The 20100-nt window shown below is 43.7% G+C and overlaps 1 protein-coding gene across 2 annotated transcripts in view; it reads right to left on the reverse strand.

Moving 5' to 3' along the window:
- Positions 1-375: 375 nt before the first annotated feature.
- Positions 376-20100, reverse strand: part of LOC126535307 (uncharacterized) — a 136035-nt gene continuing 116310 nt past the window's right edge. For both annotated transcript variants that reach the window (XM_055073108.1, XM_050182201.2), the window contains one exon: positions 376-514. In XM_055073108.1, the coding sequence (XP_054929083.1) occupies positions 437-514 (78 nt within the window). In that variant the 3' untranslated portion in view covers positions 376-436. The remainder of the gene's footprint in view (positions 515-20100) is intronic.

The raw sequence follows: 20100 nt of genomic DNA on the forward strand, positions 1-20100 counted from the left end.
CCCGATTCTTTCATTGTATGATTCTCAAGTCATGAATAAAGTATTATTATTATTAATATTATTATTATTATTATTATTATTATTATTATTATTATTATTATTATTACTATTATTACTCGCAGCGTTCACTTCCAAATATAAACCGTGTACCTATATAATCATAATAGAGAATATTGACCCACGAAATGAAAACCCCTGTACGTCTGCGCGCAAATGTCGTATTAGGGAGTATGGCAATCGTCATCGAATTTTTCAACAGGTTAATGCAATTTATTTACTCTACAGCGCAATGCCGTGGCCAACAACGCTGCTTTAGTTAATAATGGGAATGTGTAGATGAGACAAATAGGAACCTATAAATATAAAACACATATAGTAAAATACTTAGGAGGTCTTTATTTGCAGCAATGCAGATCCGTCTTGCAGGATGTGGAATTCACCCAGACATCATGTCTCGGAGCCACCTCATGGCGAACAGGATGTACCTCACGTCAGGTGACCAATTGTAGCAGTTCTGAAATTATTGGATAACGTATGGTACAAAGAAGGCAACAAAACATGTTATACTGCATGAGTTAATCCTTTAGTTTGCTAATTCCTTCGAGAAATACGCAGCGGTTTTGTCGCGCCCTCCTAGCGCAACTTCATTTAGCTTGAAAAGCAACAAAATGGAGCAGTACTGTTTCATTGCAACAAACACACCTCAATAGCTGGATTCTTATTCCATGGGAGAAGGCGTGTAGCCATGCGTTGTTCTAGCTGCGGCGTTGTAAGGTTGCGGCTGAGCTGCTACTAACATTTCATACAATCTTTTACTTAGCTAGTGCACTCTGTTAACATCTACCACCGTTCCTGTTTGAACAAACCTATGTAAGTTACTAAGCTAGGCCGATTTTAATTAAAATCGTGGAAAATGCAGAAGCGGCTGCATTGTAGGAGAAAACTACGACCTAAGTAAACTTTTCTTGATTAACAAGAAACGCGTATATGAAGAAATTCTGCAAAAGCTGTTTTGAAAGAGCAGAGGACTCTGCAACAGGCGTAAGTTCCGCATTACCTCTAGCCTTTCCACCTACATTTATTCCAGTGCATGTTGACACAATAAACTTCTTTTTCTTTTAAGCTACATTTATTTTGATTTGTAATATCAGGCACGCAACGAAATGCGTATAAGCAACATATTTGCTACGACCATCTAATAATAAGTTAGATACAACATTAAAAACGACAAAAAGTAAGGAAAACGCGTTCTTCGTTCAACTGTACCAAAGTCTAAAGCAAAACTCGGATGTGTTAGAAAGTTATGCCTATTCAACACACATGCAAGAATCTATATGAAGTGAAGCTTTAATCCACAAGTTGACATTTCATTTCAACTTGTCGATAAATTTACAACTGATAGCAGTCTGCATGATTTCTTTTACTTTCATCCTGTGGACGTTAGCCAATGCAGTGTTTATGTCTGTCGACGCCAAAGACAACTTTATTGTCATACCACATTCATTTATGCAATACACCGCTCAAAAGCTGTGATAAAACAGAAACACCTAATCAGGCTGAAGCAAAGTGTGAGACCTCTACGCAGTAATGTCACGAGCGCGAATGTGATATGTGATATTTGCCGATAAAAAAGTAATTACGACCGGTGTATGTACAGGCACATACTCAGCTATATCTAGGGATCTCTAACTTCTCAACCACAGCAATAATATAAAGACCAGGGGCCGAATTTGGAAAGCTTTTCGTTGATAAGTTATATTTTTTATTGGCTGATCGCCTTCACTAATAATATGTCCGACATCACTATTAGCTAGCACGAGCGCTTTTAGCGTTAGAACATTTTGTGAATACGGGCCCAGTTTTTTTTATAGCCGCGCCAATACTCACGACACCAGATACTGCCTTCTGGTGCGTATTGCGACAAACGGGAGAAAATGCGTGCACTTGCTGTGCGTGTTCGCACATTGTTGTATTTATAGACGTGTTCTTGCTACATCTGCTGAGGTGCTTGCTTAAGACGTGTTCATACCGCACCTTGATAGCGGTATGTACAAAGGTTATTCATAGAAGCGGCACTGTGCCGTTGTTCGCTGCACCAACAACCAGCCACTTAGTAAGCTAATTATGAAAGAACCCTTCGATCCACATTCACGGAGACCGAAGAACCGTGTGTTTGTCTGAAGTGCGTTCGGCTGTGCATCCAGGGTTCCTGCACTGACTGCTGAGAAATTACAGTATACGATAGTGGCTTTAAATGGAAAAAAAAGCTTCGTGCCCAGTAAGCTTTCTCGAGTGGGTATTCGTTTTCTTGTCGTGAACTACGCGTCTCGCCTTCCCGTGCTGCAAGCCTGAGAGCCTGCGGTAACAGCATAAAAGTGCCGTTTAAGCCCTTCGAGCGTCTTTATTTTGAGTATGCTCGGTCCCGTACCCGTACCTGAAACTGCGTTTTGGATACGAAAGGAAGGTAAGCAGAATGTGTTCAGGTGCGCGTGCCGACTTCGCAGCTTGCGCGGCGATTTCTCCGTTACGGATAATAAGCAAGGATTCACGGAACCTGGCGGTTTTTGCTGCAGTGTGTTTTACGTGCCCATAAATGACACGCGTTCGAGTACTCATGACCGCGAAAAAAGAAAACAGCATATGTCTAGCGCGCGCACAAGCAGGGACAAGCACACGTCAATATCTCATTTGACTTTTTTTTCTTTCGTGCAAGGTGTGGTTTCTTTGACTGCTATAAATGTGTGAAGCTTCCACTCAGCCACACGAGACGCATGTTCGACCACTTCTAAGAGAGATGGTGCCCGCTTCAGCGATGTCATGCATGAATACGCAAATTATTCAGTGTTCTCTAATTGCTCCGAGGGAGAAAATAGACGCGTGCAACTGGAAAAGCACGCACATAAAATGTAATGATTCAATCTCGTGCACACTGCACTGACCACTAGTTCACCAACCAGTCGGTCAGTGAAATGTGTGTGGCTGAGCGTGTCCGTTGTCCGTATATGTTTCTCATGCTCGGTGAGAGTAAAGCCGTACGCAATCACGTAGCGGCTAGAGCTTTCTCTTCCGACTGCTGTGCTGTTGCCATACGTAGAAAATATTTCTATTGCATTCATATCGATCGTAGTGCGCTAAAATCACACGGTGATCGAGACGATCGGGATCACAAAGCATGGTTGAAATTCAACACAATGTATGGCGGCAGCGCGTGGCACAGTTATGGTACTAGTCTTTAAAAAAAATAGAGGCATTCTAGTACCATTCATACAGTGCCCATAGTCCTACAGAAACGTGTATAGTTCTACAAATCTCGTAGAAGAAAGCTCGGAAAACTTCCCGACGTTGCAATTACACTGTAACAAAAAATTCATAAGTTTACGGTCAAAGTTGCCGGTAAAATGTTGCCGGACACTTTTGCGCAAACGAATAACGGGGTTTCCGTAAAACGCCCAGCCCGTAAAAGTTCTTTCCGTTAAATGGGGAAAGGTGAGCTTCGTACTTGTGATCAAAGAATTGCCCGTATTTTGCAAATAAGAGAAACGGCGAGTTCCGTAAAACGTATATGCTGTACATTCAGCCCCGTACTTGTGGTTACAGTACATGTCCGTACTTTGATAATGAAAAAAACAGGGACTTGAAAAGCGGACAGGCCATGGTAAGAAATGGTATGCACATAGAAGACACAAAAAGAACGAAGAAAATGGAAACAATTCTTTTCATTCTTCTTGTGTCCATGTTTTATATGCTTGCATATCCATACCGTGAATCCATATTAACATGCTCAACTTTATGTTGCTTCGTATTGATAGGCGCAAGTGCTGTTTGCAAAATTTATATATTTTGTAAATGGTAATGCTCATGTTCTCCAGCCAAATTGTATCGTTCATTGGAATAAGTTATTTTGGGCAATGAACTACCTAATCGTACATTACAACGTGGATAACTTCCAACATTTCAGATACAGCTAGAAACGGGGCAGAAATCACAGCACACAGGACATACACCACACCGAACGTGCTGTGTTTGCATGTTTCCTCCTAGTGTCATTGTTCTCTACACCGCTTATTCTTCGTGTCAGTGTTGTCATGTTGCACTTGGGTTCTACACACATGTGCACAGCATACATACAGATTTGTGCCCGAGAAACAACAAGCCACTTGAATCTAACAAACCTGTGTTTATTCTGCTTTACTGAAAAACGAACTTGCATGACTTGACACTAGAGCAGGGTGTGAAACCGGGCTAGTTGGTATTCCATGCTGAAGTCACTATTGCAAGAGTGGACTCGGGACACTAAAAAGGCGACAAGAACCGGTGCAAACTTCCAACTGGTATTTGTTCCAAAAAGGTACGTATACATTATCTTGCGCACTTGATCATAATCAGGTACAACAGCGCACCAAGGCCGCGCCAAGGCCTAAGGCGGCCTCCAACATACAGACCCCAGGTATGCAAATTGTTTAACGTCAATGTTAGGGATAGTTTGCTAACGCAGTTGCCTTCTGCGATAGCTGCTGCCTCAACGATGGGCCTAGTGTTTTCTTGTGCATTGCTTTCTGTTTTTCCAGAATGGATGACATTTGCATTGGGATTAATGGATTCCAAGGAAACCCTCTCTCTCTTTTTGTACTTTCGTATTATGTTCCTGTATTCTCATGTTTAGGCGCCTTTCCGTTTGTCCCACATAACGCAGCCCACAGGAAAGAGGTATGCTATGCACTACTCCCTCCCCCTGAGCATTCGACGAAACCCTTTCTGTGAACAATATTGCATGATATTGATTGTCTGCTGACAGGGCTGGTTTTGGCGCTTAACTGCGATAACTTATGTGGTACGGGAAAAACGACGGAAACTCCCGCCCTTTGGCCAATTTAGTTTATGCAACATAGCGCGAATGTATGGCATGACTGCTAGATTCCTGCGAACAGTATCACGTGGGCGTAACTAAACAAAATAGGCCAAAGGACTGGAGTCTTGGTCGTTTTTTCCGCGCCCCGCACGTTATCTAAGTTATGCGGCAAACCAGCCCTGTCAGCTGACAATCAAAGTCATGCAACATTGTGCACAGAAAGGGTTTCGTCCAATGCTCAAGAGGAGTAGTGTATAGCATATTTCCTTCCTGCGAGCAGCGTTACGTGGGGCAAACGGGACGTTGCCTAAACTTGAGACTACAGGAACACAATCAGAAAGTGCAAAAAGTAGGAGAGGGTTTCCTTGGAATCCATTGCTTCCAATGCAAAAGTCATCGACTGTTTGAAAAAACAGAAATAATAGCAAGCAACGTGAAAGAAAACAGTAGACTCATCATTGAGGCAGCGGCTATCGCAAAATGCAACCCCGTTAACAAACCATCCCTATAGCATTGACTGTTAAAGAATTTACATACCTGGGGTCTGTATGTGGGAGGCCACTTAAGGCCTTGGTGCGCTCTTGTTTATTTGTGATGACCATGTTGACTTGCACGATTGTAACTGATTATGATAAAGTGCGCGAGAGTACATATACATACGTTTTTGTAATGACCACCAGTTGGAAGGTTGCGCTGGTCTTTGTCGCCTTTTTAGTGTCCCGTGTCCTTTCTTGCGCTAGTCATTTCCGCATAGACACTAGAAATTGACTGACTAGAGGAAGAATTGGTTTAGAATTGGAATTACTGGCTGCTTACAGATGCCTTCGGCTTTGCCTGAAAAGAAAGAAACACCATTCAATTAAGGCTGTTCAATTATTACCACCATCATCACCATTGTTACTCAGATAAACAATAATTGATTTCTAATTCACAACGGTCACTACAAGTGCTCTTGTCAAAATAAATGGTTCAGATTCAGCCATGTTGGTACAGATTCATTCGTAGCCTTATAGCATGAAAAGCTTCAGATGGGAAGTACCCAAGTCAGTTGATGGTTTCCTTGAAATAGGCAAAAATGTCAGCTGCACATTACGACATTCAGAGATTACATTTCCCACATTTAGGTAGCGCTGCCATGGGCCCATAATGCGGACCACAGCTTTCAACGTTCAGTGCTCCACTAAGCAACCTTGCAGATTTTACTGTTTCCCAAAACAATATGCATGTTGTTTACTTCTGACACAGAACAAGCAAGCCAAAGATACTGTCCAGCTGACAGGCTGGTAGAATAGCAATACAAAGAAACCATGTTTGCACCGCAACAGCTGTCAGCCCCTTTCAGATATGGTTTGTTGTGTCACGGAAGAAGTATCAATGTGTAATATTCTTTTTAATCAAGCCGTGACAATTGAAAGTTACGGTCGTGAATGCATCAACGCACCCTTCCCATCTTCCTAAAAAGTTATAATATTGCACTGTGTTCACCGAAAAGTTTGCTCTTTTCTTAGTGCGTGCTTTTCGACGCAACCAGTACCATTCTCGTGACGTAAAGAAACCTGCAACTATGCTGACCCCATCCATGGCTCCTGCAGGCAGTACTGTTTATTCTGTCCGTTTCTTGACTTGCAATTCCACAAGCAAACAAATTATGCAACATGTTTTTCCATATTGCGTTACATTATGTGAATGCAACTAATTCAGGAAATTTCTGAAAGGGATCAAACCTCTGTTAAAAATTTTAAACTAGAGTAATTATTGACATGCCTAAGCATGAGCACTTCCCGTAGACATTGAGAGCCAATGAGCACAGACCTATTTGCTCAAACTTCTACGACTTTCATGGTAACAGGATGGCCAAATTCCATGCTGTTAACAAATACAAAGAAAAAAAAACTTTCGCCAATTTAGGCAATGTTGCGTTCCAAATTATTTCTTCTTTATACCGTAGTGGGGACACTCTGTGGATATTAGTTGGAATTAATTCTATTGGCCTGCAGTCTGGTACAAAATATTTTTAAACCCGCAGCGACAACACTATGGGATCTTTGGGATCTATCCAAAATGCAGATTCGGTAACATCCAGGGAAAATGCTTCTAACTAAACAGGTCAACATGTTATTTTTTGCAGAGACGTATTTTTTTCTCTCGTGGAACTACAGTTGATTTCATTGTCGCCAGGCTCAGGCAACGAAATAAATTTTTTTCATCAAAAATAAAGGTATTCGCCAGGCATGTCCAGACGAATTTATCTCAACATGCCCTACTGTCTGCCGTGCACATGTTGCCACTTTAAAGGCCTGCAAGAAAGCACCAGTTATATTTTCTAGGGCAAGAAGGCAATAAAATATCTTACTTAAGGCAATTAGTCACAGGAGTCCTGGATCAGTAGAGGAAAACTTAAAGATAAGAAAATTGTTTGGAAGACTTATACTTATGTCTGACATTACTGAGTCGCCATCTATAGCTTACCATTAGTCTTAAATGTACCATCATTGCATTGTGCTAAAACTAACCTAAGAGGCTGAAACCTGGCATGATAAAAATTAGGTTTGGGAATGAAGGCTTGCTCAACAAGCAATGGAACGACAAAAAAAATGATATGCATGATAAATAAAAACGGTGCTGTTGAGGACGGTAAAGAACAAGGCACCATGGTGAAATTTGTAAATATGCAAGCATAGGATAGTCAGTTGACGCAAGCGAAATATATTTACAGATTACTAGGAAAGGCCTTCGTCCCGCAGTGGACATAATATATATGAGGGCACTGTGCCTCTTCGATTATGCAGTACCAGACTGTGTGCAAACCGCCTGTGGCTTCTGGTCTGACTAGCACTAACAGAAGGGTGCATCACAGTCACGTGATCCAGCTGTCTGGGACTGTCTTAGGTTTTGTTTGAGAGCACCCTGATCGGAAGTCGCTCTCCTGGCTGCTGTTGTCTGCTCTTAGCTACTTAAATTATAGTGTTTTAGGTGCCAAAACCACTTTCTGATTATGAGGCACGCTGTAGTGGAGGACTCCGGAAATTTCGACCACCTGGGGTTCTTTAACGTGCACCTAAATCTAAGTACACGGGTATTTTCGCATTTTGCCCCTCATCGAAATGCGGCCGCCGTGGCGGGATTCCATCCCGTGGCCTCGTGCTCTTAGCTACTTGTAGATAGCGCCCTACCCAGCAAATTCAGAAGCATGGCCTCCAAAATTCTGCAGTCTCAGAGGCCATGTCGCAAACACAACCATAAAGATCGCATAATGGAATCGCAGCCTCAGCACATTGAACATGTTCACAAAGCTCACTTTACATCGCGCTTCGGTCTTAGTGCCCCTTAACTGCTGTATTTAAGCCAGCTGATTCATATCCTGCGAAATTTAAGCGTCATTGCCACACGAAAATAAGCAAAAACACGGTCGTGCCACATCACGGTTAACCCATAAAGCACATGTCGATATCCTCAAAGCTCGTGACACCGTCTACTAAAGGCCTGACCTGCGTCTAGGACAGAGCGCGTCTACAGTGTCTACTAATCCTGCACTTCCAAAAGCAAAAGCTCGAACTTGGGTAACAGAAGGGTTCAACAAACACGTCAACATCAATCGGCGAACCTCTGATTATACAGGGTGTCCCACGTAATTGAGCCAAACATTAAAAATATGCAAATGCGCCGTAGCTCAACAGAACCAAGGTAATGTTGTTTGCCGTCGCTTGGAGATACCCAGATGTTTTTTTTTTCATTCCGCCAAAATAAATATATCATCGTTAACTATTCAACTTTTCAATAATCATTTCAATTTCAATTTTCATAATCTTAAACATGTTGCAGTGAAATACAAAGTTTTTGTCGTTTTCGCCGTGCCCCGAAAAAGTGCTAGTTTGTGCCGCCTGATTGGATCTGATGACTCTAAGAAAGTAGAGCGTTCTATTAAACACACAAACCCTTTTGTGGAGTATGAAAAAGGGATCGTATACCACACACCGCTGAAGTGTGGGAAGGAGTTTAGCAAACTGGCCGATGTATTAATGAACAGCTGCGGGAGCACAAGCTTTCGCTCAAAGATGGTTATAAATCAAACTTGCTGCTGCATTGCAAGGCTTTATGATACAACAATCATGTTTAAAAGCAGACACTGTGGCGCGTGAACTGTTGGAGGCCAACCAGATTAAGAAAAGAGGGGACGCCTGTGTCTCTGAATATTTACGGAAATGAATGTATGTTTTTAAATATGATTTAGATTTCGGTTAATCTTGTGATTCCCTTCATATATGCCTTCCGTATTCTCGCGCATGCGCATTCATATAATCTGTGCTTTTTTTCTTCCCCCTCTCCCCATGGCTATATGATACGGAAAGGAAGAAGCGTGCGCCTATTTACAGATGGCTTTTAATGGCTGGGCCAACAAGCGTAGAGCAGCGATAAAAACTACCCTCTTCCTCGTCGTCTCTCAGGCCACCATCATAGTCCTCTTGTTCACACATTACCGACTGTGACAATATTCAGCGCTTTTCACCTTATTAAACAGTTGCAAGTAGCGCCTTGTCCTGTCTTTGTTCTTTCTTAGTGTGCTCTCTCTGTTGGCACTTCATCTTTTGAAAGGTAGTTTTTCCCCCTTCCATGAACTCATCTAGCACTGTAGAGAAAACAGAAAACAAATCACTCTACCCATTTAATAGCTTTACTTCACGTCATATAGGGTAGAAAGTTTCCAATGAAGCAGAATACTTTTACTGCGTTGGTTCTCACAGCAGCTAGATTTTTACGACAAGCTGACAGTGTTTTCGGCGGTGAAAAGTCGCAAACAAAGGAGTTGAGCAACTTTTGAATGTTTCCTACAAAGTGCCACGCATGTTCAAGTAAGCAAAACTACTACTGAAAGGCAAGCTCCCCTATCCGGGCCTGAAGATTTTCTGTGGTGAGCATCGAGCTGGAGCTATTCCCTGCACTCAAAGGTGTTTTTACCTTTTCTATTGGTGCACTTGGACACTGAAGCATGTTGTTGCTACAGGAACACCGGAGAGCACGTTTAATACTTGGTACCACCCCGAGATGGAGGGGAGCTTCCATAAACAAGTACAACATTTGCTTTTAACAGTGCGTTCGCACTGTCTTTTAGCATGCATCGCCAAGAACCATTTAATGGAGTTTAACGTAGCTGACGTCTCAGGTCAGACAACTTTGAGGAAGCCAGGACCAACTACTGTTATGCAATCTGTACACAGATGCAACCGTCAATTCAAACAAATTGCTCGGAGAGTTGAAACTACCTTTTTATTTTCAGCGCCAAGCAATCTGGGCACGTACAAAATTTTAACCGGACCAGGGCAACACGTGAAGTTTACATCAAGAAGTATGTGCTGGAGTTCATAGGTACCACGGTTGGTGCTGTTTACAACATCCCACTGTCCTGCAGCAGCAATTATGTAGGACAAACCGGCCGACGACTCAAGGATTATCTTACGAAACATGCACAGACCCTTGACACAACATGGGAGAGCAACGTAGCTATTGGTGCTGCTTTGTGCAGTTGTACACCAAATTTTTAGCCGTGAAGTATCTTCATGACACATTTTCAAAGCATACACAACTTGCAGAATAGCTCCCACTATGCTAGCGTGTCATCACTTAACCTGCTTGGCAAATTGAAGGATTCAGATCAAGCTGCTAGAGCGTTCTCAATTGGGCTGATTGGTGCTTGTTTAGAAGGGAACCGAACATGGCTACAGACAGGACGAAGGGAATATGTTGCTGTGTCCGACGCCGTCACTTCGTACTGGCAGTAGCAATGTTCATTCCCTTTTAAATATTCATATCTTTTGGTCGCCTGACCACGCAACGCAGCTGCGATCTCAGGCTATAATTTTACATTTTTACGTTGCCTTCCAATGTTGCACTTAATTACATCATCGCCTGTTCACGTATTATAGTTAGCTCAACACTAGCTCACAGTGAGCAACTTATTATTGACTAAACTTGGTTACGATGAAGACCATGCATGACAGCGCTAGTGATCAGTGCTCAGTGTTTTTGCATACTCATTAAGGCAGCACTAGACAAACAATTATTTTATTGGTCATGTTTTATCTGTTGCCTCAAATCTCGAACGCTGGCACTATTAGTGTTTTTCAAACACCACTCATTGTGCACCCAAGTCAGGTATGAAACAATCACGTTCAAGTCGACGTGCTCATGATGAACCAATTTGTTGCCACAGGAAAAAAAATCATCAATTATCTTTCGAATGCATCTGCAAAAGTTACTCTACTTGCATAGGCCTCGTCATTCCACCCACATTTGCAGTCACTGTCCATTAAAACTGCATATGCAAGACAGACATACAATAGAAGGGCACAGCTTACCAGAACAAAGACCACCATTCGACAGACTGCTCTGCTACGCTGGCATTGCAAGCAGGCCCCCGGCTGAGAAACTGAGCGCAAACTGGCACACAGACATCCTTCACTGGTGCAATAGCTGCAATTGAAGCAAATAATATCATGTATTTTCAAACCGGTCCTCCACAGTAAAGCAAAAACATTTTCATATACAATTACTCTTGCACATAAGCTTGTCACCGAATTACTGATTGCTGTGGTATCATTTAGTATCTTCAATTTTATCGTTCAACTCATTAAAAAAAAAGGCTTCATGAATCACCCTCTCTATTCGGCAAAACAGCATTTTGCTCTACATAACTCATAACATGCATTTTAGAAAAAGTATGGTAGCGATGCGTATATGCTGACAATTAGTCTGCGCAACTAGAGACAGTCAGTTTTAGAACCAACCTTTAACATCAGTGTTCACACATCTGTCTTATATACTAGTTTACAACATTTGCAACTTTGGATGTCCATTACACACTTTTGGGCTATTCTGCCAAGGTTGCGTTAAAAATTACTGATCAGATTCATTTGCTTTACATTTACGGCCGCATATGGGCAGAATTTGCGTGGCAATCCGCAGTAGGTTAAATGCTAGCGTATTGCGTCAGAACGTTGATCTGCAGCCTGGTAGCTGTGTCAAGTAAAAACAAAACAAAAAAATTCGCAAAACGTCTGATGCCAATTACCAGCTAGCAAAATAATCCATTTCTTCTGTAGCGACCCTTAATGGGTATCACGCGCACACTTTCAATTGCTATCGCGCACGACTGCTCGGGCTCAATCCCAAAGTAATGGGCACCGTGTGACACCAGTGTTACCTAACACTGCAGATCGCGCGAGGTTACGGCAGCAAGTTCGCTACACCGTCCTTTCATTGTGATGTAGGGGCATCGCATCCAACGTGCTCTATGAGGTCTTTATCGACAAGCAAACTTTCAATTCTAGAAGCAATCTTTCAATTATGGGTATGAACACAGCGATTATGCACGCCAAGTCCGGACACTGCGTCCTAACCTTAAGGAAAAATAGAATTTCGCTGTGATGCAATGCTTCGCCGAATACGGCTAACACAGTGTTACACCGCGTCGTGAGAGGAAGAGTAACTTCACTTTATTTTGGAATGCCAAGAACACAGCACAACACAGTGCAAACTGGAATGGCAACGTCAGTAAACCAGCTGCCACATACAGCCGACAACGAACTGCTACGGATGTCATCGGCGTTGATGTTGCATACGCCTCTCAATGTACTCTATATGAAATCGGCACAACAAACGCTACACCCTTTATCACGGACTCGCAATGCCGCGGCTTTATCAATACTGATGGCCAAGCGGCATTGTCGTTACAGGGCATGCTCACACAACACAGTTGAACCCGTCACCGGCCATCGCGGTGCACTTCGCACGCGCGACGTGCACTAACAACGACAAATGACACTTAAATCACTTACTTGCGTAGCAGCTCATCGTCGATTTCTTCTTATTCTCAGAGTCAAATCCCAAATGCAGCAGGTATGCCGCTTCCGCACACCGCCATTTCCAGTCTCTGTACACTCTGTACTGTTGTGCCGGAGAAATGCAACCCGTCGTGTAGAAGCGATGAAGGTTGGTAAGCAGCGCCACCGCTGAAACCTCTTCCGTTTGTGTGTGTTTTTACGATTCACTTATGATTAATGTTCAAGCAGCGTTACCTATGGTGATGTTATGTAACTGCTGGTGAGCGTGGGCCGTATCTTTTCTTTATATTCTTTGCGAGTTAATTTTTCGCTCTTAGCATGCCCAGTTGCCCTCCACATGAAATTACAGACGGCTCTCCGTATTTCAAAAACAGAGCTCACGTCCGTTTTTGTTACGTAGTATTCCGCCGTTTTTCATAAAACTGAACGGTATGCGTAATTTTTACAGCAAGTTTAACCGTAAAATTTCGGATTTTTTTTTTTTTTTTTTTACAGTGTACAGTGAAGCAGACGACGCTGCAACTCCATTGAAGCTGACGGTGCCGCAGGGTGATCTCCCTAAACTACTTACGTAGCATATTTTTGTGATCTGAAATATGGTCACATTAAAAGACATTGACTCGCCGTCCTGGCCCTACGGAAGTCGATGTCCAACCTCGTGTCCGGTCAGGCTGTAGGCAAACCATAACTACTGATGGAGGTATGAGAGGTTTTTTTACTTTAGTGATAATCCACGTGGTACCTCTGTCGTTTCGCAGCGTTCTCAGCTTGCCTGCGCTCATTGTCGTTCTGGTGGGCTTGCTGCTTGTGCTCGGCTTCTCTGGCCTGGACACCCTGATCCTGCCGGGCTTGTCTATTGCACTGACCTTTTCCAGCAAGAGCATTCGGTTACTCCAGGATTTGGTGCTTGCGCTCGGCTTCTCGGGCACGATCTTCATCTGTGGCACGTGCAGGACGCCATTGTTGTCTTTGACGTTTCTATTGCCTGCAGTCTTAGCTCTGCGTGGTCTACCCATACCATGACTGCAACGGGATTGTCCACGGGAGCTGCAGTCGGGGCGGTTCAGCGTGCATGAGAATTATGGGAACTCCATGAGTTTGCCTAAACTTTGTCCTTCTTGCTTCAAACGGTTTCGTGACTTTGTGAACTCGTTTATTTTCAATGAAATATTGTGTAATAAGTAAATGAACATAATTAAAACTGTCGGACGCCAGCATTCGAACACAGGGCCTCTAGTACAGAAGCCCGGTATTGAAATTATTACGCCACGGACGCATACAGTCGAGAAACGGCATAGAACGCGGGCGTCATCTTCAAAGCGATATGCAATGTTTGCAGGGTTTCCGTAGTGACGGTAGCTTCCTATGTGCTTTGCTTTCGATGTTTCGTTCGCGTTAAGCAAGAAATGAATACGCAATGAATACGAATGAAGCAATGAATACCTTCTTCCGCAAGCGGAATAACCGAAAGTGGACATGGAGGAGCCCGAACGGCGAGACTAGAAATGAAATAGATTTCATACTCTGCGCTAGCCCTGGCATCATACAAGATGTGGACGTGCTCGGTAAGGTGCGCTGCAGTGACCACAGGATGGTAAGAACTCGAATTAGCCTAGACCTGAGGAGGGAACGGAGGAAACTGGTACATAAGAAGCCGATCAATGAGTTAGCGCTAAGAGGGAAAATAGAGGAATTCCAGATCAAGCTACAGAACAGGTATTCGGCTTTAAGTCACGAAGAGGACCTTAGTGTTGAAGCAATGAACGACAATCTTGTGGGCATCATTAAGGAGTGTGCAATAGAAGTCGGTGGTAACTCCGTTAGACAGGATACCAGTAAGCTATCGCAGGAGACGAAAGATCTGATCAAGAAACGCCAATGTATGAAAGCCTCTAACCCTACAGCTAGAATAGAACTGGCAGAACTTTCGAAGTTAATCAACAAGCGTAAGACAGCTGACATAAGGAAGTATAACATGGATAGAATTGAACAAGCTCTCAGGAACGGAGGAAGCCTAAAAGCAGTGAAGAAGAAACTAGGAATTGGCAAGAATCAGATGTATGCGCTAAGAGACAAAGCCGGCAATATCATTACTAATATGGATGAGATAGTTCAAGTGGCTGAGGAGTTCTATAGAGATTTATACAGTACGAGTGCCACCCACGATGATAATGGAAGAGAGAATAATCTAGAGGAATTCGATATCCCAGAAGTAACGCCGGAAGAAGTAAAGAAAGCCTTGGGAGCTATACAAAGGGGGAAGGCAGCTGGGGAGGATCAGGTAACAGGAGATTTGCTGAAGGATGGTGGACAGATTGTTCTAGAGAAACTGGCCACCCTGTATACGCAATGCCTCATGACCTCGAGCGTACCGGAATCTTGGAAGAACGCTAACATAATCCTAATCCATAAGAAAGGCGACGCCAAAGACTTGAAAAATTATAGACCGATCAGCTTACTGTCCGTTGCCTACAAAGTATTTACTAAGGTAATTGCAAATAGAATCCGGAACACCTTAGACTTCCGTCAACCAAAGGACCACGCAGGATTCCGTAAAGGCTACTCAACAATAGATCATATTCACACTATCAATCAGGTGATAGAGAAATGTGCGGAATATAACCAACCATTATATATAGCTTTCTTTGATTACGAGAAAGCGTTTGATTCAGTCGAAACCTCAGCAGTCATGGAGGCATTGCGAAATCAGGGTGTAGACGAGCCGTATGTAAAAATACTGAAAGATATCTATAGCGGCTCCACAGCCACTGTACTCCTCCATAAAGAAAGCAACAAAATCCCAATAAAGAAAGGCGTCAGGCAGGGAGATACGATCTCTCCAATGCTATTCACAGCGTGTTTACAGGAGGTATTCAGAGACCTGGATTGGGAAGAATTGGGGATAAGAGTAAATGGAGAATACCTTAGTAACTTGCGCTTCGCTGATGATATTGCCTTGCTTAGTAACTCAGGGGACCAACTGCAATGCATGCTCACTGATCTGGAGAGGCAGAGCAGAAGGGTGGGAATAAAAATGAATCTGCAGAAAACTAAAGTAATGTTTAACAGTCTCGGAAGGGAACAGCAGTTTACGATAGGTAGCGAGGCACTGGAAGTGGTAAGAGAATACATCTACTTAGGACAGGTAGTGACTGCTGACCCAGATCATGAGAGTGAAGTAATCAGAAGAATAAGAATGGGCTGGGGTGCGTTTGGCAGGCATTCGCAGATCATGAACAGCAGGTTGCCATTATCCCTCAAGAGAAAAGTGTATAACAGCTGTGTCTTACCAGTACTCACGTACGGGGCAGAAACCTGGAGGCTTACGAAAAGGGTTCTACTTAAATTGAGGACGACGCAACGAGCTATGGAAAGAAGAATGATAGGTGTAACGTTAAGGGATAAGAAAAGAGCAGATTGGGTGAGGGAACAAACGCGCGTTAATGACATCTTAGTTGAAATCAAGAAAAAGAAATGGGCATGGGCAGGACATGTAATGAGGAGGGAAGATAACCGATGGTCATTAAGGGTTACGGACTGGATTGCGAGGGAAGGGAAGCGTAGCAGGGGGCGACAGAAAGTTAGGTGGGCAGATGAGATTAGGAAGTTTGGAGGGTCAACATGGCCACAATTAGTACATGACCGGGGTAGTTGGAGAAGTATGGGAGAGGCCTTTGCCCTGCAGTGGGCGTAATCAGGCTGATGATGATGATGATGAAGCAAGAAATATGCGAGTGCGAGTTCGCTTGCTGCTGCTTCCGCGATTCCTCACTCGATCGTTTGAAGACGTAGTTTCCGTTGTCTTGGGGCGAGATGTGTTCACGTTTACGTGTGCGTTCGTGGAGCCATGCTTGCTACTTTAGTTAATAAGCGAATGCGTAGAAGCCTATATGACCGCTAAAACTACTATTCTTACTTCTTATAGTTATCTACTGATTTGCTATCGCAGTCGGTACTTCGCCTTCCGAGCTAAACAGCTACTTTTTTTCATCCCAAGCTTCACGCCGCGTTCACTCTCATCTTTCGTTGTGGTTACGAGGGACACCTACGCTCCCCGACGAAACGGGTCAACTAAGGAGAGGCTAACATCTTTGCTTTATAAGACACACCGGCATTCCAAGACACGTCAGCTGCAGGAGTTCCGTGACCAGCCACCACAGTCCACAGATAGCTGCTAAAGGTGCGCACATAGTCCGACACAGCGGGAGCGCACACGCACGCACGCACACGCTACGACAGTTGCCGAGAGCAGCAGCGTGCATAGGCATAAACATCTAATTAAGCGTACAAAATAAAGTTACGATTCAACAAGAGATCATTCTCCCGAAATCTCTTTTCCTGTCAACTTCCTTGTGGCACGCCTTTTTAAACCCTTTTTATTATACAATGAGTAAGACTTCTTGTGCATATCCTATTAAAAAATACATCTTTTTGAACGGACAGCAAACGAGCACATCCAGCATCCCTGTATTATTACATCGGCTATGAAAAATGTACGCAAATGTCACCAGTATGTAAAAATCAGTGATAAGCAAAGATTTCTTTCGCATTGACTAACATAGCGTCCCTTCTTAAACTTTACTTCCATGTATATCAGAGCTTGTCACCCAGCGCATGCTCTCCTATAATTTTTTCCTTTGTTTTTTTCACACCCAAGTGCTTTTGTTGCCAGCTTCTTCGCTTCTTGCCAGTTCCTTTACTTGTATATTCGGGTACCAACCCCGTCGCCAATGGCCATTCTTGGGCATTTGCCAAGAAGCTTCATATGTTCAGTGACACATGCCCAGTTGCACATTCAAAATGGGACAAGTTTTCAATCGGCACACATACTCATGAAGTGTAAGATGCCCAGCTGCAAATACCCAACGGTTCTATTTGTCTACTCGGTCCGATACCCAGTGGCCCTCTTTGTATAATCGATAAGCCCGCAGCAGACAGTACATGCAAAATGTGCACAATAACTAAAGGCAGCTTCGCCTTAAAACGGTAATTCTGCTTTCGAGGATTCAGTGCAAGAGGGTAAGAAAAGTGAGTGAAGGCGTTTAAAATTGGGTGTTCAATAACTACATTGAAGTATAGCATTTTATGCGATGGTACCCTGATCCAGCAAGTTTCCGTGAATAAGCATGTGCCATAGTGCGCATACCAAAATGGTAGTCAAAGCAGCATTACAATTAGAAATGAAACATTTGAATGCAAGCCATTTTTTCCTGCTCCGCCCACTTTGGACAAACCTGCCGAGTATACAGCATGGAGCACTGCGAATATGCCACGGGATGTATGCCGCTGGCTATACGGGCGTTCTCTTTTCTTTTTCTTTCTTTTTTTTTTTTACAGCGCTGCTCTCAGGCGCACGTTCCTGCGTTTCGCATCGGCTCTCTCCGTCCTCCCTCGGCGTAACCGAGCGAACGCGAAGCGCAGTGCCGGTTAAAAGACGGTGATAGCGAAGAGCGCGCGAGGATGAAAGCAAAGGAGGAGATTGCAGCGGAACCATGAGGCAGAAAGCGAAGGAGGATGTGGCAGAAGGCGTGAAAAAAAAACGCAATGCCATGCAGACGGGCTCTGCTGCAACGACTACTACGAGACTGCGCCACAGTAGCGAGCCGTTGTCTGTTCACCGATAGCATGCGGCGAGCGCGTCCACGATACCATATATGGAAACAAAGCGCGGCATGAGTGGAGGTCTGACTGCGACGGCTGTTGCGAATAGCGCCTATGCGTCGCCCAAACGCTGCCTCTTGCAATCTCCCGATTAGCCAGGCAGTCGCGCCACACTTCGTTCCGTTTCCTGTGTGCCGCCCGAGTAGATTGTCCGCGCCAGCCAATCTATCGCGAAATAAATATTGATAGAGCTTCGTTCAAGTTTCGCATTAGAGATTTCCGTAATCTCCGGTTATCTTTTTTAGATCATACACAATTGTTTAAATATCATGGGGCAGATAGCATAATCGAGTTCACTGAGCTAAATTATTGCACGCGGCTGACATTCCTCACAAAAGAAATCAAAAGGCATGCACGAATAACTTAAGAAATATCACTAATTAGCTGTGCAATTATTTATTTGTAGAACATTTGTAATTTATGAAATGTAACCAGTGAATTTGCAAGGCATATTCACTTGGAATAAATTCTAAGTATCAAACGTTTTTCTAGATGTGTGTCGTGAAAGTTGCGCTAAATGTGCGCGATTGTTCTCCTTACTTTTTAAGCCGCAGCCGTTTTATGCATTACAGCACTGAAGTAACTGGAACGCCCATCTATTTCATTCAATATTTTGCATGCTTTAAAAATAAGAACCGGTACATGCTAGAGCGACAACTTCACCCACTGGCCATGCGCCTCTGGGCATGTGAACATTGCTTGACAATCTCCCAAAATGAGTACGTGCCACTGGAGTTAGGGGCCCAAATATACTAGCAGACCAAATGCCACGAAGTGAGGTTCGCAATTGAAAATGGAAGATATCTGAAGAAGAACGCGGTTATTGCATAATCACCAGTCGTACATAAAGAGCCCGCGACCACCTTGGACATATTTTCACCAGTAGAGAGAGAGTGAGAGAAATTAGGTTTGTTGTTCAGGCAGTTCATCGTGAGAACTGCTGTCACTTCTAAAACACCGGGTGTTGCGTAGGAAAATTTCTTGAATCTGAACGTGCGATGTGGAACGCTTTGTGCAAATGTTGGGCCGTGACAAGCATACCAAGCATGACGACGATGAAATGACGGCGTGATTACAGTGATAATCCCATGTAAAGACCATAGCAGAATCACGGCGATGAAATTACCATAAAGGCTAAGCGACGACTGTGAGACGACCGAGCAGTGATAATGGCGGCGTGACGACAATGACGAAAGAATCACGCCACTGTAATGACAACGATGTGAGGATGACGTCATGACGGCACTGAAATGGCGAGAACGGCATGACAACGGTATGACGACGACGGGATAAATATTTGGAGGACGTTTAAGCTTCGCCTTTAAGAGTGGATCGCGAAAGCATTGAAAGATCCCTGACTGTTTCTAGCGCTTCCCTACAGCTGCAGCATATGTAACTGTAAAGTCTACCGGGAAACGCTGGTAGCGAACACTATGCACGAAGTCGAGTTTTCTTTTAGAAACGTGCCCTCTTTCCTGGACTGCGATGCGGTACGATGGATGGATGGATGGATGTTATGAGCGTCCCCTTTGGAACGGGGCGGTGGGTTGCTCCACCAAGCTCTTGCTACTATGCTGCCTAATATCCTACCTAGGTTAACCAATGAAAAAAGAAAAAAAAAACACTATGAACTACCGCGTCCAAACTTTCTGATCCCCTATTGCGAATTGTGCTTTTGTACGTCTCCGTCTTTTGTCGTTTCCCTACTTTTCTTCCACCAATCCTCCAATCGCCTCTTACTGATGTCTATTG

The sequence above is a fragment of the Dermacentor andersoni genome, chromosome 7 (assembly GCF_023375885.2).
Source record: "Dermacentor andersoni chromosome 7, qqDerAnde1_hic_scaffold, whole genome shotgun sequence".
Classification (NCBI taxonomy): Eukaryota; Metazoa; Arthropoda; class Arachnida; order Ixodida; family Ixodidae; genus Dermacentor; species Dermacentor andersoni.